This window comes from Mirounga leonina, unplaced genomic scaffold, assembly GCF_011800145.1.
Source record: "Mirounga leonina isolate KUSES-001 unplaced genomic scaffold, KU_Mleo_1.0 Mir_180, whole genome shotgun sequence".
NCBI classification, from domain to species: Eukaryota; Metazoa; Chordata; class Mammalia; order Carnivora; family Phocidae; genus Mirounga; species Mirounga leonina.
Window position 1 is genome coordinate 14195199 of NW_023270469.1, and position 22511 is coordinate 14217709.

The following is a 22511-nucleotide window of genomic DNA, read 5'->3' on the forward strand; positions in this document are numbered from 1 at the left end:
GTCTCTGAGCCGAGTCCCAGAGGAGGACACTCTAGCCTTGAGTGCTTGGTCGCTTTTTGTCCCACAACCGGAGCGGGGAATCGGCGTTTTCCGGGCCGCACTCGATGGTATCTTTGGACAGATAGAGGGGATCGCGCAAGGTATTATGGGACAATAATGGCCGCGTTTAAGGTTTATGTCTGGATTTCTAAGGCGGTCTGAGTGAGGGGTGGTGGTGCCGGCGCCCCAGAATCTGGGACAGAAGGTCCCGAGAGTCGGGCTTGGTGAGGTGAGTGTCCCTTATTCCTTCCTGACCTGCCCTTCGCCAATCATGGCAGCTCCAGGCGGGGGATATCGGTCCTTCGCTCAGGTTCCTGCCCGGGTTTGCGAAGTCTCGTCCCTGTCACCCAACTTGCCTTTCTCACCTTAGGGATGCTGCGCCGCTCAGGCCTTCTCCATCCTTTCTCCTTGATCTGGTCAGATCCTGCTGCTTGGCGCGGCCTCACGGAGGTGCAAGGATGCTGTCCAGGGGTCACCCTGCACCCTTCCTCAGGCTTCTGCATTAGTCCCCTCCCAGGCAGAGACCGAGCCCAAGTAGGGATCCCGTGTCTTCCTTTTCTTCGTCATAGTGGTATCTTTACTACGTGATCTCATCTACTAGAAGCCGAGGATTTTTGTCTGTTTTGTTCTCTGTTCTATTCCTATTGCCCAAAACAGCAACTGGTTCACGGAAGGCAGTCAATGAAAAATTGTTAAATGAGTAAATCTAGTTTTTCTTAAAAAAAAATTTTTTTTTATCCTATGTGGCTTCTTTGTCATTTATCATTCTCCAGAATCCAGCCCCTTAACGTCTTATTTGTTCTCAGCAGCTAATTAACTCTTGTCAGATCAGATGCCTTATCCTGGGTTGTTGGTATGTTCCTTTGCTGTCTCTAGAAATGTTTGGCTTCCCATTCTCCGTTCGTCAGTTTAAATTCATTCATCCATTTATTCATCAAACGTTTATTTTGCTAGGCACTGGGCACAGCAACAGCAAGACAGACAAGGTTCTCTTTTTCCCATTATAGGAGTGTATTTTCTAGTTCAGACTACTGCTGACCAGAACACATATGTGTTTACCTTCTTATTTAGATTTCCTCACATGCACACAGATGTCACCAATATGCAGCTCTCCCTTTTCTCTTCTGCCTGATGGCATTTTTCAAAATGCAACTCTTGTGTCTATGTTCATATTATGTGTCCAGTCTGTTGGGCGTTATTTCTCTATAGAGCCATGCATGTTAATTAGAGCTGGGCAAAACATTCTGGATTCCGGTGGTACCTGCACCTTGACAGTTCCTTTGCTTCACTGACTTGTTGAAAGGGGAATTATCCAAGCACGCAGAAATCAGTGTATGTTTATAAGTGAATGGTGTGTAATGGGAGGTAAAGAGGAATTTGTTACAAGTTGAGTGCCGGAAGATCTTACAGTCACCTTAATACTTTCAGGAACACCATTTCATAACGAAACCTAGTGTTTCTCATCAATATTTTTGGTGAACGTGGATTGTCATTAAATAGATTTCAACTGCTGTGAGGTAATTCTTTTCTACAACCACAACTGGTCCCAATAAAGCCATTAATGAATGGATCACATCCATGGTAGCCTTATACCCCAATCTGCCTACTCTACTGTACCTGTAGTTTAAAGGGAGGGAGAAGTAGAACAACTCAGGTAGAAAATGTTGAGCCGCAGTTGGTATATAGGAGCACAGCAAGTAAAATAATGTAACACCTTTATGTAACACTGTATATTTACAGAGTGCTTTCACATACACTCTAGTGTTTGATTCTCACAATAGCTCCATGGATTAGATAAAACAAAAAGTATTTCTATTTTACAGATAGAGAAATTATGCCTAACCAAATATTAACTTTTCTGCTTACAATCATACAAGTAGAAAATGTCAAAAGCTTGCATTCTAATTGAGGATTTGGACTTAAAATCTAGTGGTGTTTCCCCTACAGTCCCTTTCTAGATGCTATGATGTTCTAGCAAGTGTCCTTTAGTGAGGTCTGTTCTTGCCTGGATGATACCCTCTTGGATCCTGGTGTTTGGTGGGTGTGCGAGTGTGTGTGTGTGTGTGTGTTTATTTCTGATGTGTGTTGGGGTGGGAGTCGGAGGATCTTTTGAGATTGTCATTGACTTAATGGAAAGGTCTTGGTAAGAGGTAGCTAAACAAAGCCTCGTCTTGTTGGGTAGTTAGCCCCCTGAATATACTTCTAACTACAGTTATCCTGGGTTGTAGCAGAGTTGAACCTTCTCTTACCTCCAGTACAAAATGGGTTGTCTCCCTTCCACAGACATCCCAGAGTCTGTCATGGAGGACACCAGCGAGGATGCCTCCATCCATCGATTGGAAGGCACTGATCTGGACTCTCAGGTTGGCGGTCTTATTTGCAAGACCAAAAGTGCAGCCAGTGAGCAGCATGTTTTCAAGGCCCCTGCCCCCCGCCCTTCATTGCTGGGACTGGACTTGTTAGCTTCCCTGAAACGAAGGGAGCGAGAGGAGAAGGACGATGGTGAGGACAAGAAGAAGTCCAGAATCTCTTCCTACAAGGACTGGGAGGAGAGCAAGGATGACCAGAGGGATGCTGAGGAGGAGGGCAGTGACCAAGCTGGCCGACATAGCCGAAAAGACAGGTAAAGGCTTTAGGATGGGTTGACGCAAAGGGAACGAGAATGGTGGTCAGAAAATAACATTGCGTGTTTATTTCTGTTTTCTTGTTGGATATGTAGACCTTTATGATTTTATTATGATTCTGTAGTATCTAAGGTGGATAGGAATTGGTGTTTTCTTCAGATTTGTGGGGAACAGTCAAAGGCAACTAAAGAGAGGATGGGGGTTAGAAGTGTTTTGGGTTGTTGCCATAAGTAAGCCTGTCGGGAGATAAAGTGAAAAAGGACAGGTCAGCCAGCCAGAGGTCTGGGGGCAAGGGTTTTCTCCTATAGAAGGGTCTTTTACTAGTTGCCCTCCCTGTTTCAGACATTATCGATCTGCTCGGGTAGAGACTCCATCCCATCCTGGTGGTGTGAGTGAAGAGTTTTGGGAACGCAATCGGCAGAGAGAGCGGGAGCGGCGGGAACATGGTGTCTATGCCTCGTCCAAAGAAGAAAAGGATCGGAAGAAAGAGAGATCACGGGATCGAGACTGTGACCGCAAGAGAGACAGAGGTAACCGGTCGGCGTAGTTCCTGTAGCCTGTTAAACATTTGAATTAACATGTCAGCCTCTTTCGTATTGCAGGAGTTTTTCTAATGCCCAATAATTAGGGAGCCCTGTTGGTTTTGATTGTGTCAGGATTGGGAATAGCAGGCAGCTTAAGAACTGTTACTTGCAACAAAGCTGCTTTGCTTGAGTGTGTGGTCCTCATTTTATTACAATTGGTGGTAAAGGTGGTAACGGGTAATATGTATAAGAAACCAGAATTTACAGCAGTTTTAGTGAAAGAGAAAGGACAGTGCTGGGGAGCAAAGCTAGACATAAAATCCAACGCTGGTTTTGCTCAGTATGGTTGTAAGTTTTATAGTTTATAGACTTGTAACTATTAAACAGCTATTCACTGTAGACTTATAACTATTGTTTTTTGAATTCTTGCAGGAAAATAACTGTTACTGTGAGTTTGAAACTTTCTAGCCAGTAACTATTTTTACCCCTTGAAAGAGTGGGGCTATGTGAGTTCAGGAGCCCATGGATCGCATTAGAGCAGTGCAGGTTGCACCTGTGAGTGAGTGGGGAGGCCTGTCCTTTCTCTAGGGTGAAGACAGGTGGAAGTTAGCATGCGACACATAGACCCTAAGCTCTGTGTGTGGCTCTTGACAGATGAGCGGGATAGAAGCAGACACAGCAGCAGATCCGAGCGAGATGGAGGGTCAGAGCGCAGTAGAAGAAATGAACCGGAGAGCCCGAGACACCGACCTAAAGGTAGACTGAGCTGTCACTTGGGGTGACTTGTGAGGGATCGAGTGTGTAAAAGGTGGGGTGAGCGAATCCCGTCCTCAGTTGATTTGCTGTGGGTAGAGTCAGAATTGCTGATTCCACTGTGAACTTCTTGGAATACTTGGTTCTGAGTCATATGGGGAGGCCCTGGACCTGTCGAGATGGATCTGCTCCTTTAAGCTGATGGGCTGGTTGGCTGAATGGCCAGTTTGCCAAATGGCAGGAAAGAATAGGGAGCTGGGGAAGAGGATTTATTAAAAATAATTATTTATATCCAAGAGTATTGTGTAATAGTATGTTTGCTGAGAGAAATTGGCTGTTCCTTCAAAAGTTATAAACACACTTAAAAAAAAAAAAAGAAAAATGTTATAAACCCATGAAAACTGGACCATTAAAATCCAGGTATCTTTAAAAACTGTCCAAACCATGTTAAATCTGTTACAAATAGTTACGTGTTACAGATATAAAGTTTATACTTTATAAAGAAATTTGGGGAATTGACTTTTGGCTGATAGCTCTAGAGCTGTGTCCTGGTTAAGTTAGATGTTTCCTGTGGTTATGTTCTTTGTGGCCCCAGATGCAGCTACCCCTTCAAGGTCTACCTGGGAGGAAGAGGACAGTGGCTATGGCTCCTCAAGGCGCTCGCAGTGGGAATCGCCCTCCCCAACGCCTTCCTATCGGGATTCTGAGCGGAGCCATCGACAGTCCAGTCGTGATCGGGATAGGTGATGTTCTGGACAGAGCAGCCCGGTTTCTCTGGGTGGCTGGCACAGGGTGGACGTGAGGAGGGCAAAGGGATCTGGGCTGGGAGAGCAGATGGCAGCTGGGGGACATGTCTCAGCTTAGTGACTACCCGGTGATGCTGGTTATACTGTTGCCCAGGTCTGTGAGGAGCAGGTATTCAGATGACACACCTCTGCCAACCCCATCCTACAAATACAACGAGTGGGCCGATGACAGAAGACACCTGGGGTCCACGCCCCGTCTGTCCAGGGGCCGAGGTAAGGCAGGGAGGGAGGAGGAGGCAGGAAAGCAGGATGGCTTGTCCCGCTGAGGCCGAGCAAAGCTGTACTTTGGAGCGGTGCAGCTCTGCAGGGCTGTTGGTGGCCGCTGGGGATAAGCTGGGGTCATTGGGACTGACCTTCTACGTGTTCTCCTTCAGGAAGACGCGAAGATGGCGAAGAGGGAATTTCCTTTGACACAGAAGAGGAACGGCAGCAATGGGAGGATGACCAGAGGGTAAAAGCTTGACATCTTTGAGGGGCTGAACGAGGGGTGGTGGCCCTCTGTAGGCGAGTGGGCAATGAGTGACGCTCCAGTGGAAGTGGACTTTGATGACGGAGGGTAACACGGGGCAGTCTCGGGAGCTGAGCCCTATTCAGTCCCGAAGCCCTGGAATCCTTACGGAGGCACAGGCTCGGTGGTGACACTTCCCACCGGATGCAGGGCTGGCCTAACTTTTTAGTTAAGTGCTTGTGCCACCGTGTGGTAGACATAAGAAGTGCCGTCGCGAGTCAGTCCCCATAGTTCTCCTCTAGAAGGCTCCCCGTCCAGCAGGGCGGCCCTTCCCGCGCCTGTCATCGCAGCAGTGACTTCGCAGACATCTCTTCTCTGGCCTTGTCCTTCTCGTAAGCTCCATCTGTCCCTTGTTCTCATTGCTCTGTCCCCTGTGCTGCAGCAAGCGGACCGGGATTGGTACATGATGGACGAGGGATACGATGAGTTCCACAATCCCCTGGCCTACTCCTCCGAGGATTACGTGAGAAGGCGGGAGCAGCACCTGCATAAACAGAAGCAGAAGCGCATTTCGGCTCAGCGGAGGCAGATCAACGAGGTGGGCTGCCCACAGTAGTCGGAGCCGACTCAGCCGGAGTCGGGGGCGCGTGGTGGCAGCACAGCTCGCCTCCCCGTTGCTGCCGTACCGGCTGTCGCCGCCGTACCGGCTGTCGCTGTACCTCCGGAGGCAGAGGAGGGGTGGGCGTGGAACCTTTCCGCAGCTTCAGATAAACCCCCGACTCCTAACTTCTTTCTTTTGCAGTCCTTCCTCGAGGGCTGCCATGGATGGGAAGTGATAGGGTGGGTCCTGGCTCTGTGTTCTTTGTGTCTCTGAGTGGGGCTTGCGACACTCGCCCTGTGTCTGTCCGTATAGAGGTTCTGACTTAGATATCAAGGGCTGCTGCTTGGAAAAAATACTGCAGGTGATTTGGGATCAGGGACTCTGCTTTCTAAGGAGCTGCAGGGTACGGAGGCCCGGGACACGTCTGTGGCGTCCCCTGGCCCTTCTGTCAGGACTTGATGGGTGGACTTGCCCGGTGACCTTTCGGGATGCCTTTTGGCTGCAGTCTGAGCGTGCCTCCTGTTGTGTTGTCACAGGATAACGAGCGCTGGGAGACCAACCGCATGCTCACCAGCGGGGTGGTCCATCGGCTGGAGGTGGACGAGGACTTTGAGGAGGACAGCGCGGCCAAGGTGCACCTCATGGTGCATAACCTGGTTCCTCCCTTTCTTGACGGGCGCATTGTCTTCACCAAGCAGGTGAGGCCCACGGGAAACCCGAGGCCCGAGAAAACCAGCTTAGATAGAACTGAAGTGAACAAAGGAAAAAGAGGGGGAAAAAAGGCCCCCCGCCTGATAGGGTAGCAGTCTGTTCCATTTACTGGGGCTGCTATGAAGTGGACCTGCCTGTTGAGTTTAACCATTGGTGGGGAACTTCTCTTTTTCCTCAACCTTCTGCAGCCAGAGCCCGTGATTCCAGTCAAGGATGCCACTTCGGACCTGGCCATTATTGCTCGAAAAGGCAGTCAAACAGTGCGGAAGCACAGGGAGCAGAAGGAACGCAAAAAGGCTGGTTTCCTGTCATTTGGGGCTGGGGAGTTTCTGTTGTGGGTTGTTTTTTTTGGGGGGGGGTCTTTTTTCTTTTTAGAAATTGTGTTAGATCTCGCAGATAGGGTTCCTTTTGGAAGTTCGAGGGAACTCACAGAGCAAGAAAGAACTGTTGGAGGAGGGCATTGTGTTCCTCCACCAGGGCCTTACTGAAGACAACCGCAGGGCCCAATGGTTGGGGAGCTTGAGGTTGAAATGAGGAAGCAGGCTCAGTGCCACTGCTGCCTTGTGGGAGTTTACCACCTGCTGGATGAAGCGTCTTGTCAAGTGGGATTGACTTTCCATTGACCACAGTCGTGTTACACGATGGGGCCGACTTACGTTTTGTAATTTTTTTCAGGCTCAACACAAACACTGGGAGCTGGCTGGAACCAAGCTAGGAGATATCATGGGTGTCAAAAAAGAGGAAGAGCCAGATAAAGCTATGACAGAAGACGGTAAAGTGGACTATAGGTAGGAGTCTTGGTCAGCACCGGGCTGTCTCCAAAGACTGGTGCCCTCCAGGATGCTTGCTGGCGAACGGATAGAATTTGTGGTTTGTGAATAGGAAAGTCATGTCGCTTTGGGTCTTCTGGTCCCTTCTGGTCCCTTCCTCCGGTCTTTCTCTCCTACCGTCTTCAGCTTTTCCTCGATACTAGTCCTCCTGCCACTACTGCTGCTGTTGTAGGCACAACCCCGCCCTGCCGGCATTAAACAGCTCACACATACTCGCGCCCTGAGGTCTCACGACAGTCCCATGTGGGTAGGTGCTCTCCTTCCCATGTCCCGTGTGCAGAGCAGGAGGCCCAGGGAGGTTAAGTAGCTGGTTTGAGGTCATCCAGATAATAAATGGTGGTGTGGTGATGAGACCCGGATAGCGGAGCTTTGGAGCCCAGCCGCTCTGCGTAAGCGCGTTTCAGATGTTCAGTATTAGAAGGTGGGCTTTGCCCCCTTAGGTTTCAGTTTAATGGAAGGAGGAACTACTTTTATTTATTTATTTATTTATTTATTTATTTATTTTAAAGATTTTATTTATTTATTCATGAGAGACAGAGAGAGAGGCAGAGGGAGAAGCAGGCTCCCAAGGAGCAGAGAGCCCGATGCGGGGCTCGATCCCAGGACCCTGAGATCATGACCTGAGCCGAAGGCAGACGCTTAACCATCTGAGCCACCCAGGCGCCCGAAGGAGGAACTACTTTTAATGGGTTTGAAAATAGAAAGGATTGTCTTATCAGAGAGTGACATCCCTGTTCATAGAGATATTTAAGCAGATGGCAGAAAGCTGCTTATTGGGGTTCCCACCGTGGGTAGATGGCTGGACTCAAATGTCCCTCGCCAGTCTCATCCTCTGAACATTCTAAAGTCTTGTCAATCCAGCAGCCAAGTGAATAGTTCTCTGTACCCCTGTGAGAAATGACCCAAATCAGGAGTCGGTACTACCAGTCAGCCCTTGTTAGCTTGTAATTAATGTAATCACTTAGGCATTGACTGTTAGCCGACCAGGAGTGACGGTGAAACTAGAAATACTGCTGGCAGAGCGTGGGGTGGGCCTGCCAGGGGACAAGTCTCTCGTGGGGAGGACGGGTAGCGGAGGTGTGGCCTTCAGCAGCACCGAACCGCTCTCTGCCGTGCAGTCTGGGGAGACTCACGTAGTACTTTTGAGTCTAGGCCTATGTGCATGTGTCACATATTTGCGTGCTTCCAGTAGAAGCTGTTGGTCAATACTCAGGGGTGTGTTTGGTCTCATAATTCTTTGAAAATGAAGCTGTTCAGACTATGCCGTCCTGCCCAGAGCAGAGGGTAGAGGTCTGAGCCTGGTCAGGACTCTGCAGCCTCGCCTCCTCCTTTTAGCCCTTCACGTTTCATGCAGAAATCAACACCCCCCAGTAATCTGTACAAGATCACGACCCAGTGATTTCAGCTCCTCTTTAGGGCCGAGATTTGGCCCGTTTGCTAGTCTGAACTCCTGTGAGTCATACTGAGCCCTGTTTGACCTGAGGGTGCTGGGTATGTTGTGGATGATGGCTTCTCAGACAGCAGTGCCAGTTCCTGGGGCCAGAGGACATGAGGAGCATCTCAGATTACCTGGCTGCACTGGGGTCTCAGAGACTTCTTGCATCTTGTTGAGGTGGTTCTCGTTCTTAGGTGTTGGAAGAAGGGCAGGAACCCCGTCAGGAAGAACAATGTGGGAAATTGTGCAGGGTGCTTAGGCTGCTGTGTGTTCTCAGGACAGAGCAGAAGTTTGCAGATCACATGAAGAAAAAGAGCGAAGCCAGCAGCGAATTTGCCAAAAAGAAGTCTATTCTGGAGCAGCGGCAGTACCTGCCCATCTTTGCTGTGCAGCAAGAACTGCTGACTATCATTAGGTAATTCCTTCCCGGGGCCTGGGAGGACCACGAGGGAACCGGGCTCCCCTTTGTCCCTTGTGTTGACTCAGTCGCTCTTTTGTTTTGGGGCGCTGCATCTGATGGGGAAGACAAAGAATTTTTTCTTATGTGACATAAGCAGGCAAAACAGCATTGCTTTGTTAGAGTTCACTTCTTTGAACCCCACTGTCTTCGAGACTTTCTAGAAGATGTCTCGGTTCTAGGCCGTTTTCCCAGGGAAGCACCTTTCTAAGCAGGCGTGCCCCTTGCCTAGCTAGATGTGGGCATAGGAGGTGGCCCTGTCCTGTTGGAGCCTCACAGGAGGCTGACCTTCCACCTAGCCCACCTTGCCCTTCGTGTTCTCTCCCTTGTAGAGATAACAGCATTGTGATCGTGGTTGGAGAGACAGGGAGTGGTAAGACCACTCAGCTGACACAGTACTTGCATGAAGACGGTTACACGGACTACGGGATGATCGGGTGCACGCAGCCTCGGCGTGTGGCTGCCATGTCTGTGGCCAAGAGAGTCAGTGAAGAAATGGGGGGAAACCTTGGTGAGGAGGTGAGTGGGCGTGCGGGCTGAGCCGTGCGGCTTCCATCCATCTGAGCTGATCTGCTAAGGCCTGGACCCAGCACGGGGTGTGCCAGGGCTTCTGAGCCCTTTCTCTCTGACCTTCAGGTGGGTTATGCCATCCGCTTTGAAGACTGCACGTCAGAAAACACCTTGATCAAATACATGACGGATGGGATCCTGCTTCGGGAGTCGCTCCGGGAAGCGGACCTGGATCACTACAGTGCCATCATCATGGACGAGGCCCATGAGCGCTCCCTCAACACTGATGTGCTCTTTGGGCTACTCCGGGAGGTGAGTGAAGGCTGTGCGGTACAGTCCGTCTACACCCCTGGGGCTTTGAGCAGCGCGCCGTTTGTAGTTGGTGACCCAGGTGCTCCAGGCGGGCTGGGCTCTCGCCTGGGAGGCTGAGGGGGGCCTCTGACAGGCCAGAGTGTCCCCTGAGGCCTCCAGGTTGCCAGGGTCAGACCTGGTGGTGTAGTTCACTCTGTTCCTGCTCAGCTGAGTGAATCATGGTTCTCTTGGCTGTGGCTCCCTGGCTTCAGGCTTCAGCATTCTTAAGAGTCTAATGTGCCGCTCCGCCAGCTTCAGCCTGTTTCATTTGGGAGTAATGTTGGTGAGACTTGGGTGCGGGTGCCAAGGGTTCCAAATCTCTAGGGAAGCCTCAGACTGACCTCTTCCCTTAGGTGGTGGCTCGGCGTTCAGACCTGAAGCTCATTGTCACGTCAGCCACTATGGATGCAGAGAAATTTGCTGCCTTTTTTGGGAATGTTCCCATCTTCCACATCCCTGGTCGTACCTTCCCTGTTGACATTCTCTTCAGCAAGGTACCGAGGCCTCCTTTTTTGAACTGATCCTCACCTCTGATGAGAACCCATCTGGAGGGCAAGGGTTAGGGCACTGATTTGGGAAAGTTTTGTGGGTACCATGGGGCAGATGGTGCATCCTGCAGTTCTAGGGCTCAGAGATAAAGAGCTGTACCCTGGGGGAGGTTTACTTTTATTAGAGCAGAAGTGCAGGGCCCAAGGAGGGCAGGCAGGCCCATCTGTAGCCCTGAACGTCCACCCCCTGTAGCCCCACACCAGCGACTGGCCACTGGTTCCCAGAGGGGTGCTGGCCTGCATTTCCCTTGATAACTTTCCTCTGACCGTGACCCTGGCTGGTGTTGCAGACCCCGCAGGAGGACTACGTGGAGGCCGCAGTGAAGCAGTCCTTACAGGTGCACCTGTCAGGGGCCCCTGGGGACATCCTTATCTTCATGCCTGGCCAAGAGGACATTGAGGTGTGTGACTTGGTCATAACTGTGATGAACGGGTAGTGTCCTGCCTGTGAGGGGCTCTGGTGTCTCATGGCTCCTCTCTCTGCCCTCAGGTGACCTCAGACCAGATTGTGGAACATCTGGAGGAACTGGAGAATGCACCTGCCTTGGCCGTGCTGCCCATCTACTCCCAGCTGCCGTCCGACCTCCAGGCTAAAATCTTCCAGAAGGTGTGTGACACCAAGAAAGTCTGTCCTGGGTCCCCACCTTTGGGTCTCCCTGGATTTTCCCCAGGGAGGACAAGAGAGAGAGGGTGTTACTTTTCTGGCAGGGGTGGGGGTGCTTTTTTCCCTGTGGAGTCTTTCCTACCTGCGGGCCTACAGCCTGCCCCCCTGTACGTCCTGCCCGGCTCTAGGCTCCAGACGGCGTTCGGAAGTGTATCGTTGCCACCAACATTGCTGAGACGTCGCTGACTGTCGACGGCATCATGTTTGTTATTGACTCTGGTTATTGCAAATTAAAGGTAAAGGAAGACATGGGCGCTGGGGCCGTGGGCCGTCACCCACAGTAACTCAGTCGGTGGGAGGGCAGGCCCTGGGTCCTCGGCCGGTGGTGCTATTTCAGAGGGTAACATTTGAGTGCTGATTTCACCATGCACTTGACCGATTTAATCCTTGTGATAACGCCACGAAGTAGATGATTTAATAACTCAATAGAGATCACAGAGCTGATGTTTGTGGGGGACATTTCTTAAGGTTCCCGGCTTCAAAAGGACGGCTGCCAACGTTGCTAGAACACTATGCTCTGATGTGTAGCAGCCTGGGCTTGTCTGTCTTTGTCCCAGGGCTGCCTCCCTGTTGCGCCTTGCTCTCTCCTTCATCAGCTCTTTTCTGTCCCCTCCAAGGTCTTCAACCCCAGGATTGGCATGGATGCTCTGCAGATCTACCCCATCAGCCAGGCCAATGCCAACCAGAGGTCGGGGCGCGCTGGCAGGACGGGCCCAGGTCAGTGTTTCAGGTAGGAGCCCTGTGCTAGCCGGCCTTCTGGGGCGGTGCCGGGATGGCAGAGTGTGGAGCTGGGGTGGCGGGCACTGGACTGTGAGCCCACACAGGGATGCCGGCCCCAGGATCCCTGAGGCTGGGCGCTGGTGGCGGGACTGCCATGTGTTGGTCTTCTCAGCAGCAGCAGCCTCTGCAGGCAGCTGTGAGGTCTGAGCGGCTTCGGGTTTCCGGCAGCGCCGCGTGGCAGGCAGCGCCGCGTGGCAGGCGCCCTCACCGGAGCACAGCACGCTTTGCTTCGAGGCACCGGGAGAGTTGGGACAGTGTGGCTCCTCCACCATGGGGATGCCCGCGCAGGCGCCAGGCCTGTGGGAGACTCAGCAGGGCCTGGTGCTCTCCCCGGCAGGCTCTACACCCAGAGCGCCTACAAGAACGAGCTCCTGACCACCACGGTGCCTGAGATCCAGAGGACCAACCTGGCCAATGTGGTGCTGTTGCTCAAGTCCCTCGGCGTGCAGGACCTGCTGCAATTCCACTTCATGGACCCGCCGCCCGAGGACAACATGCTCAACTCCATGTATCAGCTCTGGATCCTAGGGGCCCTGGACAACACCGGTGCGTGGGCCCCAGCGGCCGGGAGAGACATGGGGTTCGCTCTCTCGACCTCACTGCATCCCCTCAATGTCCGGATTTGCTCCTCTCCCAGGTGGTCTAACCTCGACGGGGCGGCTGATGGTGGAGTTCCCGCTGGACCCGGCGCTGTCCAAGATGCTGATTGTGTCCTGTGACATGGGCTGCAGCTCGGAGATCCTGCTCATCGTGTCCATGCTCTCCGTGCCGGCCATCTTCTACAGGCCCAAGGTGGGGACGTGGCGGCCACGCTTCTCTTGCCCCAGCGGCCGCAACTCGGGTGCCAGGGCTTGAGGAAGGACTAGAGGGGACCGGTTTCTTTCTGTATCATTAACATGGGGTGGAGGGACAGGAGTCCAAAGAGTAATCTTGCTGTTTTCTGGTAAGCAGGTTGGGGTGAGGGAGAGCCTGGGCTAGATCAGGGGTTCTCAGAGCGTGATTTGGAAATTGACAAGAGCATTTGTTACCTTCTAGGACAGTTGTTTCAGAGCCCCCACATTTTAGAGTAAATATTTTGTCATAAGCTATGTTATTTTCCCTGTGTTGTCCAGGTAACATATCAATGTGTTTGAAGTTGTGTGTGCAGCCAGGTGCAGGGTCTTCTCAGTGGGCCTGGACTCCGTGTGCTCAGAGTAAAGGTCCTTTTTCCTTCCTAGGGCCGAGAGGAGGAGAGTGATCAGATCCGGGAGAAGTTTGCTGTCCCCGAGAGTGATCATTTGACCTACCTGAATGTCTACCTGCAGTGGAAGAATAATAATTACTCCACCATCTGGTGTAATGATCATTTTATCCATGCCAAGGCCATGCGGAAGGTAAGGGCAGTAGCTCAGATGAGCAGGCTGTTGGGGTGAGGGGTGATAGGGAGGAAGAGGCGGGTGCCATCCTTCTCTGCCGCATGTCTTGCTCTAGGTCCGGGAAGTGCGGGCTCAGCTCAAGGACATCATGGTACAGCAGCGGATGAGCCTGGCCTCGTGTGGCACTGACTGGGACATCGTCCGGAAGTGTATCTGTGCCGCCTATTTCCACCAGGCAGCCAAGCTCAAGGTGAGCCTGGAGGAGCCTGGTTGCAGCCACTTCCTGGTCTGATAATTGTTTCAGGGCAAAGTTCTTTCTCATTGTCTAGTCCTGCAGGTCTGGGCTTTCCCCACCAAGGCAAGGGATGGAGTGGCTGCCCACGTGAGCCGCAATTTCTTGATGTGGCTACTGGTTTTGTCTCTTCCCTAGGGAATCGGGGAGTATGTGAATATCCGGACAGGGATGCCCTGCCACCTACACCCCACCAGCTCCCTCTTTGGAATGGGCTACACCCCAGACTACATAGTGTATCACGAGCTGGTCATGACCACCAAGGTGAGTCTTTTCCGACAGAGCTGGCGTGACATAGGCCTACCTCGCTGGGCCAGGCCTTTGTAACCCTTCATTGCTTTCCGGTATCAGCTTTGAGCTCGGGAGACTCGAGGCCACATGTGTTGCTTTGAGGGGAGTTGAGATTGGTTTTCAGTTGGGTTTGGGGGAAGCTTACGTAGAGTTAACCTTTAGTAGACAGTGGCCTCAGCTGCGCCAGCGGGATTGTTCCCTGCTTCCTGCCTGGGATAAGCAACCCCTCTTGGTGTCATTAGAAGGGCCTTCTGAGGGGCTAGGCCTTTTCTCTTGGATACTAGGGGGCATGTTTTCAAGCATGGAGGAGGAATTTAAATGGGAGAAAGGATTAAAATTGCAGTGTCTAGGGCTTATGTCTGCCTTTTTCAGCCTCAGAGGGCTGGGGGTCAGGCCCTTACCACATGGGTCCTAATTATGGAACTGCTGTGGGAAGGACAGCCCAAAGCACTGGTTCTTCTGTGACCACCACTTTGTGATCCTTCTGCCTGCAGGAGTACATGCAGTGTGTGACCGCTGTGGATGGAGAGTGGCTGGCGGAGCTGGGCCCCATGTTCTACAGTGTGAAACAGGCAGGAAAGTCTCGGCAGGTAAGCATCCTGCACTTGCCATGGAGGTTCTGCTTGCCTGTGTGGACCCATTTTCCCCTCAGCCTAATATTGAAGACATGTCATCATCTGACTGCTACCCTCTTACTTCTCTCTCAAACACAAAAGCTGTGATCGAGCCAGGTTGGTCTGTTAGATTTCCCCCGTCTGGGACGCCTGGGTGGCTCAGTCATTAAGCGTCTGCCTTCGGCTCAGGTCATGATCCCAGGGTCCTGGGATCGAGCCCTGCATTGGGCTCCCTGCTCGGCGGGAAGCCTGCTTCTCCCTCTCCCACTCCCCCTGCTTGTGTTCCCTCTCTTGCTATGTCTCTCTCTGTCAAATAAATAAAATCTTAAAAAAAAAAAAAAAAAAAAGATTTCCCCTGTCTGCTCTGGTTGCTTGGTCTGCCTAGCGTTCTTTTTTTTTTTTTTTTTAAGATTTTATTTATTTATTTAAAGAGAGGGAGAGAGAGCACAGAGCCTGATGCGGGACTTGATCCCATGACCCTGAGACCATGACCTAAGCTGAAATCAAGAGTTGGGCACTTAACCAACTGAGCTACCCAGGCCTTTAAAAAAACAAAACGAAACACCTTATTATTGAAAAGTACAAATATTCATAAAAGTGTAAAAAACAGTATAGGGAGCCATCATGAATTTGTCACCTGCTCTCCATAATGATCAACATTGGTCAGGCTGGTTTGGCTTATTTCTACCCTCCTCCACACACTCCTTTTTTTTCTTGGAAGAATTTTAAAGCATATTTTAGACACATTATTTCACCAGTAAAAACTTGAGTAAGCATCTCTAAAAGGACTTACTTGTTTTTAAGATGTAATGTTTATGCCGTTGTTGCTTAACGGAATTAATCCTTAATGTTATCTAAGTCTCCAGTTCTTATTCATATTTCTCCTTTTATCCCAAAGATAACTTTTTATGATTGATCTGCTTGGATTAGGATCCAAATATTACAATTAGTTGTTATATGTGTTAAGTCTTTTATTCTAGAACACGTTCTGCTCCCATTCTTTATTATGGTATTGATTTATCGGAGAAACCAGGTCACTTGTAGAATGTTCACATTCTGTATTTGGCAGATTGCTTTTTTGTGATGGCGTTTAACTTGTGCCTCTATCCCATGTTATTTCTACAAACTCATAATTAATCTCAAGTCCTGATAGGATTCAGGTTTAGCTGTTTTGGGCAAAGATGCATAAATGCATGTGGTGTTGTGAACATCCTTTTAGATGCTGTCAGGAAGGTAAGGTCTGGTGGTCCCACTTTTGGAAAGGATGCTGAGACTGGTCAGTGGTTCTGCCCAGTCCCTCCAGGAGAAGTTCTCTAGCCACTACTCCATCTCCTCCTGGTCTCACTGTCTGTGGACGGCCACCGCCTAGAGCTAGGATGCAGGGCTGCAGAAGGTGGCAGGGCTCTTGCTTCCCCTCTTGTCAGTACTGTCTGTGCTGGGCCTGCACACATCTTCCTTATGTGTGTTCTTCCCAGCCAGGTGGTCATGTCTTCCCAGTGTCCTGTACCTCCTGGCATCACTGTGCACTTGGTAAGAGAGTGAAAGTGCTTACTGAATTGAGTGGAGTGCGGAGACATGACAGGGTTCAGACTGAATCGTGCAGTGTCTGGCTTGACTCAAGGAGGAGAACAGGCTTCGGCCTCAAAAGACAAGGCCGCCTTGGTGTTGGGGCAGGGAGCCATGTGGCCCTGGCTCTGGGAGCTGGCCCAGAGAACAGAGCACCTGGCTTACGAGGCTTCCTCACCTGCCGCTCCCCGGTACGTCTCCCTCTTTTCTAGGAGAACCGCCGACGGGCCAAAGAGGAAGCCTCTGCCATGGAGGAGGAGATGGCACTGGCTGAGGAGCAGCTGCGAGCCCGGCGGCAGGAGCAGGAAAAGCGCAGCCCCCTGGGCAGTGTCAGGTGAGCTTTGGCCTCGGGACCCCGGCTGGGATGGAGCCTGTCCATGGGAGGTTCTGGGGACCAGCCCGAGAAACCAAGCAGACCCGGACGCAGGGTCACGATTTAAGAGAAGTTGAGCGTAGGGCTGAATGGGGACAGAAATTGACCGGTCCCACATGGAGGCATGGGAGGAGTTCCAGACGCACTGTCACGGGTGGTGATAACATCTGCCTGGTCACTGTCATGTTGTACTGAGGCCTGCGGTGGTCTGGAGAAGTTCCAGCTTCACTGACAAGCGAGGACTTGGAAATCATGGTGGGGATGGGAGGGGAGCCTTGGAGCCTTGGGCTTCTGTGTCTGCTGGTGCCCGAAGTTAGGTCAGACTTCACAGGTGAAGGGCACAGTTCTCCATAAGACTGCCTTCACGTCAGACACCAGCTGCGAGTTGGGGGGTTGCCAAAGGTCACTCTCACTTCTGACCAATTTGCTACAAATTTGGGGATCCCCGTGGACTCCTCCACATTCGATAATTTGCTAGAGTAACTCACAGAACTCAGGAAAGTACTCTTATTTACGATTACGATTTTATTATAGCCGAAGGATACAAATCAGAACCAGCCCAAGGGAGAGACACAGAGAGTGAGGTCTGTGATGGTCCCACATACGAAGCGTCCGTTGTCCTCAGGGCTGCATTACCCTCCTGGCATGTTGGTGCGTGATAGTGTGCACAGAGCATTGCCAGCCAGGGAAGCCTCAGTGTCCAGAGCTTCGATGTCCAGAGTTTTACTGGGGTTTCATTCATGGGCATGAATGGTTGAGTAAGCATCCAAGTGATTGACTCACTCTCTAGCCTCCTCCTTTCCGCAGAGGTTGGGCTGACCACGAGGCTCAAAGTACAGCCCTCATCCTGAATCATCTCGTTAGGAGAAATTACCAGATGTGGTCTGAGGGCCCACCAGGAGTAACAGAGACATTCAGTCCCTTGGGAAATCCCAAGGGTTTAGAGATTACCTCCCTGGACCTGGGGACAGGTGCATGGGTGGTTCATTGGTAGAATTCTCGCCTGCCAGGACCTGGGGACAAAGACCAGCTAGATTCTTTATTAGACAGGTGGAGTGGCAGCCTGGTGAGGTGGCTGGAAGACTACCTCCATAGCTCACTTAGTAGGTATGAAAGGGATTGTTAAAAAATCTATCCTTGGTGGATATCAGAATGAGGTGGTATTTTATTCTGCTTCCCATTACATATGAGGACGGCAGCGGGGTTGGGAATGTATTGGGGGAGGAGACCCTTCAGTCCCAAAGCCTGCTCACATACCAGTTAGAAGCAGCAAGGCCTCGGGCTCCTTGTCCTCCTGTACATCCTGGTTGGAGTGAGCAGCGGCGTGATTCCTCATCCCTCCTTCTGTGTCTCCAGGTCTACAAAGATCTACACTCCAGGCCGGAAGGAGCAAGGGGAACCCATGACCCCTCGCCGCACGCCAGCCCGCTTTGGGCTCTGAGCTGAAGCTTTCCCTGCAGAGGATGCAGCCACATATTGAGTCCTGAGCCCTGTGGCTAGAGCACCCGGGGCCTGCCACAAAACCCTTTCATCTGCGCGCTTTCATCTTTGTACATCATGGCCCCTGGGGGAAGGTCCTGCAGGGGCCAGCTCAGCAACAGAGGGAGGAGGAGCTCCTCACTGCAGGCAGGGGGTGCGGGGCAGCTGAGAGCTGCCAAGGCCGTGAGAGGGGGCCGGACCCATTGTATCCAAATAAACCATTCCTGGGACGCTTGGTATATAAATGACTTGGCCGTGACTATGGTTTTTTAAATTCTGTGTAAAGCAGCAAAATAGAGCTAGAGGGAATTGTAATTTGGTTATAATTCAGGATTTGGAAATAAATTTATTGTTTGTAAAATGTTATTGCATTTCAGACTGTTCCTTTTTCCCTCACTGCCCTAAGTCATGTAATAAATAACAAAATGGGCAGGACTCCGACTTGACTTTCCTTGGGTGGATCCTTCTAAAACCTCAGCTCGCCTTATTTCTGTTTTCCAGGTAGCGCCTCTGAGGAGGGTTGGCAGGGTGGGACATAGCTGGCAGGGAATGATAATGGCCTGGGGCCCTGGGCAGGCCAAACTCTGAGGGTGCCTTGCTCTTCCCCAGGCTGGTGGGCAGGGCAAGGCTGGCCAAATGGTCAAGTGGGAAGGAGGTGAGCAGCCGCGCACCCTCTGCCCTTCCCCAGGGGTGGGTTGGCTGCTGTATTGCTCAGAATGGCAGAAGTTTCTACTCTGCAGGTGAAAGGGTGACGTATTGGCAAAAATAGCATAAAATATTGCTTATTGATTTTCACATAAAAGATGATCCTTGTTGGATCCTCTAGTTGGATCCTTGTTGGATCCTCTAGTCCTTTCTCTTGTTAAGCAGCTTATATCTGCTGAGGTGGCTTTTTGGGTATTTGGCCCTTTGCATCACCCATGGCCCTTATTTTATGATACCCTGTGCGGGGCGGTGGGGGAGCTTCTGCCAGGCGTGCAGGTTGCAAGGTTCTGTGTTGGGGCTGAATCACTGATGGGCTTGGCCTGGGGCTCAGAAGCACCTTGATCCCAGGCCAGCGGTGCTCAGCTCCAGCCTCTTGGGTCATGCTGCTGACTATTCTACTCCCTTTCTCACTTTGTTCCTGGGATGTGAATTTAAAATTTAAGTCAGTTTTATGGATGAGTTTGGAAGCCTGGCTTTGCCAGCCAGCACCAGCTACCACCTCTACTTCCATTCTTTTTACCTCTAACTGCCTTTATTGGGAATTCAGGTAGAAACTGACTTTTCATGGCTCTGGAGTGAAGAGAGGGCTTCTGGCTGCTCGTCTGGGAAGGCTTCTAATCTTGGCACTGGTTTGGAGGGCTAGCAGAACGTGTCTATGTGCTCTGTGGAGAGAAGTAAGCTGGGTATGTGATCTAGTTACAGACTTGGGCTAGGGATGCAACAGAACAGGGCAAAAATTGAGGTTCCAGTGAATATGGCTTTGTTACTAACAAACAGGCTGTGACCTTGGTCACGAACTTACCTTCAAGTTCCCTAGGTCACAAAAACAAAGCCAGAGGTTATAAAAACCATGGGTCAACCCAGCCTTCTCATTTAAAAACAAGGAACAGGGGCACCTGGGTGGCTCAGTCGGTTGGGCGTCTGCCTTCAGCTCAGGTCACGATCCCAGGGTCCTGAGTTCGAGCCCAACATCGGGTTCTCTGCTCAGCGGAGAGCCTGCTGCTCCCCCTGGTTGTGCTCTCTCTCTCCCTCTCTCTCTCCCTCTTTCTGTCAAATAAATAAATAAAAGCTTAAAAAAAATAAAAATAAAAATAGAAACAAGGAACCCCTGGCAAGGACATCTGACACATACAGGTGCCACAGGCTTTGTGGGAAGGATCCCTGCCCCCCAGCAACGCTTCCCGAATCTGTTTTGGTGTTGGGAATTCCGCACAAGCGTCTGTCTGGACCTCTGACTCTCATGTTTTCTTTAAATTATGGACCTTTTCCATTCAGATCCACCTTAAAGTTCCTTCCAGCTTTAATAATCTGATTCTTACCACCTCTTCCTCAGATAATAACCAAACCCCCCTACCCTGCCGAGATACAAAGCATGTCTGGAGTACCGGCTTTCAGGCTTCCTGGTGTGAGGGAACAGAGAGGCTGTTCAACTGGACATTTTTACGGGGCCCCCTGTTGCTCTCAGTCACATGCATCTCTCCTTAAATGCCTAGTTGATGGTAATGGTACTTTAGACACATTAAAGGTGTCAGCAGTTGAGGGTTTCAGGCTGAGATGGGGCTCATTCTAGGGACCCCAGAGCTTGCTTGCCAGGTCCTGTCATTGTCAGAAAGCTTCCTTCTCAGCTGGGCTGTGTAGAGAAGGCTCAGAAGCCAAGTGCTTATGGGGCACCACGGTGGTTGCAGAGAGCTCCTCCTTCCCTTTATTAGGGAGGCAGGTTGCGGTGGCTGATGTCTGCTCTGGGTTTCTTCAGCTCGGGGGAGGAAATGATACTCCAGGTGGGCAGAAGAGGATCTCCTGCAAAGGATTCTGTGGGCCCCAGGTATCATATCTGAGTGACATCTTCCCACTGGGTGGCCGAAGCACTTATTTTACCGACAATCCCCGTGGCTAAAGTCAGTCCTAGCTTCATAGCTCTTTTCTTCCCTTTCTTTGGTTACTTCTTAGAGCAGTTGTAGGTGCGCAGTGAAATTGAGCGGGAAGTACCAAGATTTCCCATTTACCCTCTGCTCCCACACAAGCACAGTCTCCCCACTACCAATGTTCTACCTGAGTGGTTCATTTTTCACACTCGATGAACTTACATTGACACATTATCCCATAGACCCCATAGTTTCCGTGAGGGTTTACTCTTGGTGTTAGATATTCCGTGGGTTTGGGAAATGTATAATGACATGAATCTAGCACGACTGTATCATACAGAGACCGTTTCTATTATCAGCTGTTCAGACTACCTTTTAGAAACCCCTTTGGTTATTTCTTAAAGAATTATAGTTAGCTTTCCTGTCCTTTGCCTTATCCTTAGAGAAACTACATTTCCCTAAGTACAACCCCTCTATCCCATCAGATCTCCTCCCTGGCTGGGCTTGCAAGGCCAGATGGCTGGGTGACATATCCGTGTTCTTCTGGCTCTGCTGCCCCTTTGCTTCCCATAACTCACTACCAGCTGTGCTCTGGTGTAATCACACCACAGGAAGTGAAAAATAACTTTGAAAAAATGTACCATATGCAAAGTATCCAGATACTATTGTCTCTGGCCAACATATATGATACCTTTTCATAAATATAGAGACAAAATGCCTTTTTTTTTTTTTTAGTAGACTATACTGGGGATTTTAATGACATTGAAATTTTGTTTGAATAAATGAGTCACAGGCTAGAAGCAGGAAGTCATTTCATTAGTACCAGGTTCTTCACTTTTTGTTTCCTCTGGAAAATATATCCTTACTCTAAACCCGGTGGGGGTACATAGTAAAAAATAAGCATAAAAAGCAGACAACAACTGTCACAGCAGAGACTATCAGAGATGCCCGTCACCCCTGCCCCATGCTGCACTTCGAGTATTTGCCCTCGCCAAGTTCTGGCAGGGATATGCTATATAACATGTCTTAGCTTTTGTCTGGCTGGGGAGGAAGGCAAGAGTATTTAAGAATCCTTACCAACTAGTGGGTTTCTTCACTTCTCCTGCCCCCCTACCCTGAGACACAAACTCTTTCATTTCTTTTCCTTACTTTACCTTAGTAGCTAATTCTCTCAATTTCCTACAGACCAAGAATATAAATTCCAGACATGTATTCAGTTTAACAAAATCCTACCACGATAAAATAGTTCAGCTGTCCTTGGAGTTTGTTGTAATGGAATTTTACTTGTATTGAGCTGGCTGGGGAGAAAAATAAAATTGTTAAAAGGAGAAATGTAATATGGCGGAAAGAAAGCAGATGGCTATCTCCCTCCTTCGCTCAGAAAATGCATCACTCATTTCCTTTCTTGTGGGTCTCAGGACTACTTTCTTTTTTGAGGTTTTTAAGACTTTTTTTCTTAAATTCCAGATAGATGGAAAAAATAAAGGGGGAGCTAATTATCTCTTGCTGGTTTAAAAACTAATCCAGATAATCCAGAATCTTGCTTTGGGAATTTTAGCTGTCCGTATATGTGAAAGAGACTATGTCTTTTAGAATCCAGAGAAAACAGGGATGAACATGTTGTAGGGGGCTGAAAGGGGCAGAGATGTCTGCAAGACGCCAAGAGCTCACTGAGACTGCTATGCTCATGTCTTTATTTTAGAGTTTGGGTATGGAGATGGTAGTATGGTTCCAATGCTCACTCCAACTGCAGAAAGTGGACAAAACTCAATGAAATGTTAGCATCTTGAAAAATAGGCAGGGACCTTGATGCATTCCTGTAAGAGCTGATCCAGGTCAAGAGAGAGGGGCGGAAAATCACTGTCCTCTGAAAAACGTACGTGGAAATGCTGC

At 50.4% G+C, this 22511-nt stretch overlaps 1 protein-coding gene across 3 annotated transcripts; it reads left to right on the forward strand.

Annotated features, from left to right (window-relative positions):
- Positions 1–46: 46 nt before the first annotated feature.
- On the forward strand, positions 47–18412 carry DHX38 (DEAH-box helicase 38). Of its 3 annotated transcripts, none has more exons than XM_035024860.1 (27): positions 47–140; positions 2323–2662; positions 3006–3193; positions 3842–3943; positions 4536–4683; positions 4841–4959; positions 5121–5197; positions 5637–5792; positions 6332–6493; positions 6695–6802; positions 7182–7294; positions 9049–9186; positions 9561–9747; positions 9865–10050; positions 10443–10583; positions 10928–11038; positions 11128–11244; positions 11430–11537; positions 11919–12031; positions 12419–12627; positions 12719–12873; positions 13299–13454; positions 13552–13686; positions 13867–13992; positions 14514–14609; positions 16412–16533; positions 17929–18013. In XM_035024860.1, the coding sequence occupies exons 2-27, from the start codon at positions 2340–2342 to the stop codon at positions 18011–18013; spliced, it is 3681 nt and encodes a 1226-aa protein (XP_034880751.1). In that variant the 5' UTR covers positions 47–140; positions 2323–2339. The 3 variants fall into 3 exon arrangements, with proteins under 3 accessions (XP_034880751.1, XP_034880749.1, XP_034880750.1); XM_035024858.1 differs by lacking the exon at positions 47–140 and adding an exon at positions 146–268; XM_035024859.1 differs by lacking the exon at positions 47–140 and having other exon boundaries at positions 2340–2662; positions 17929–18412.
- Positions 18413–22511: the final 4099 nt, after the last annotated feature.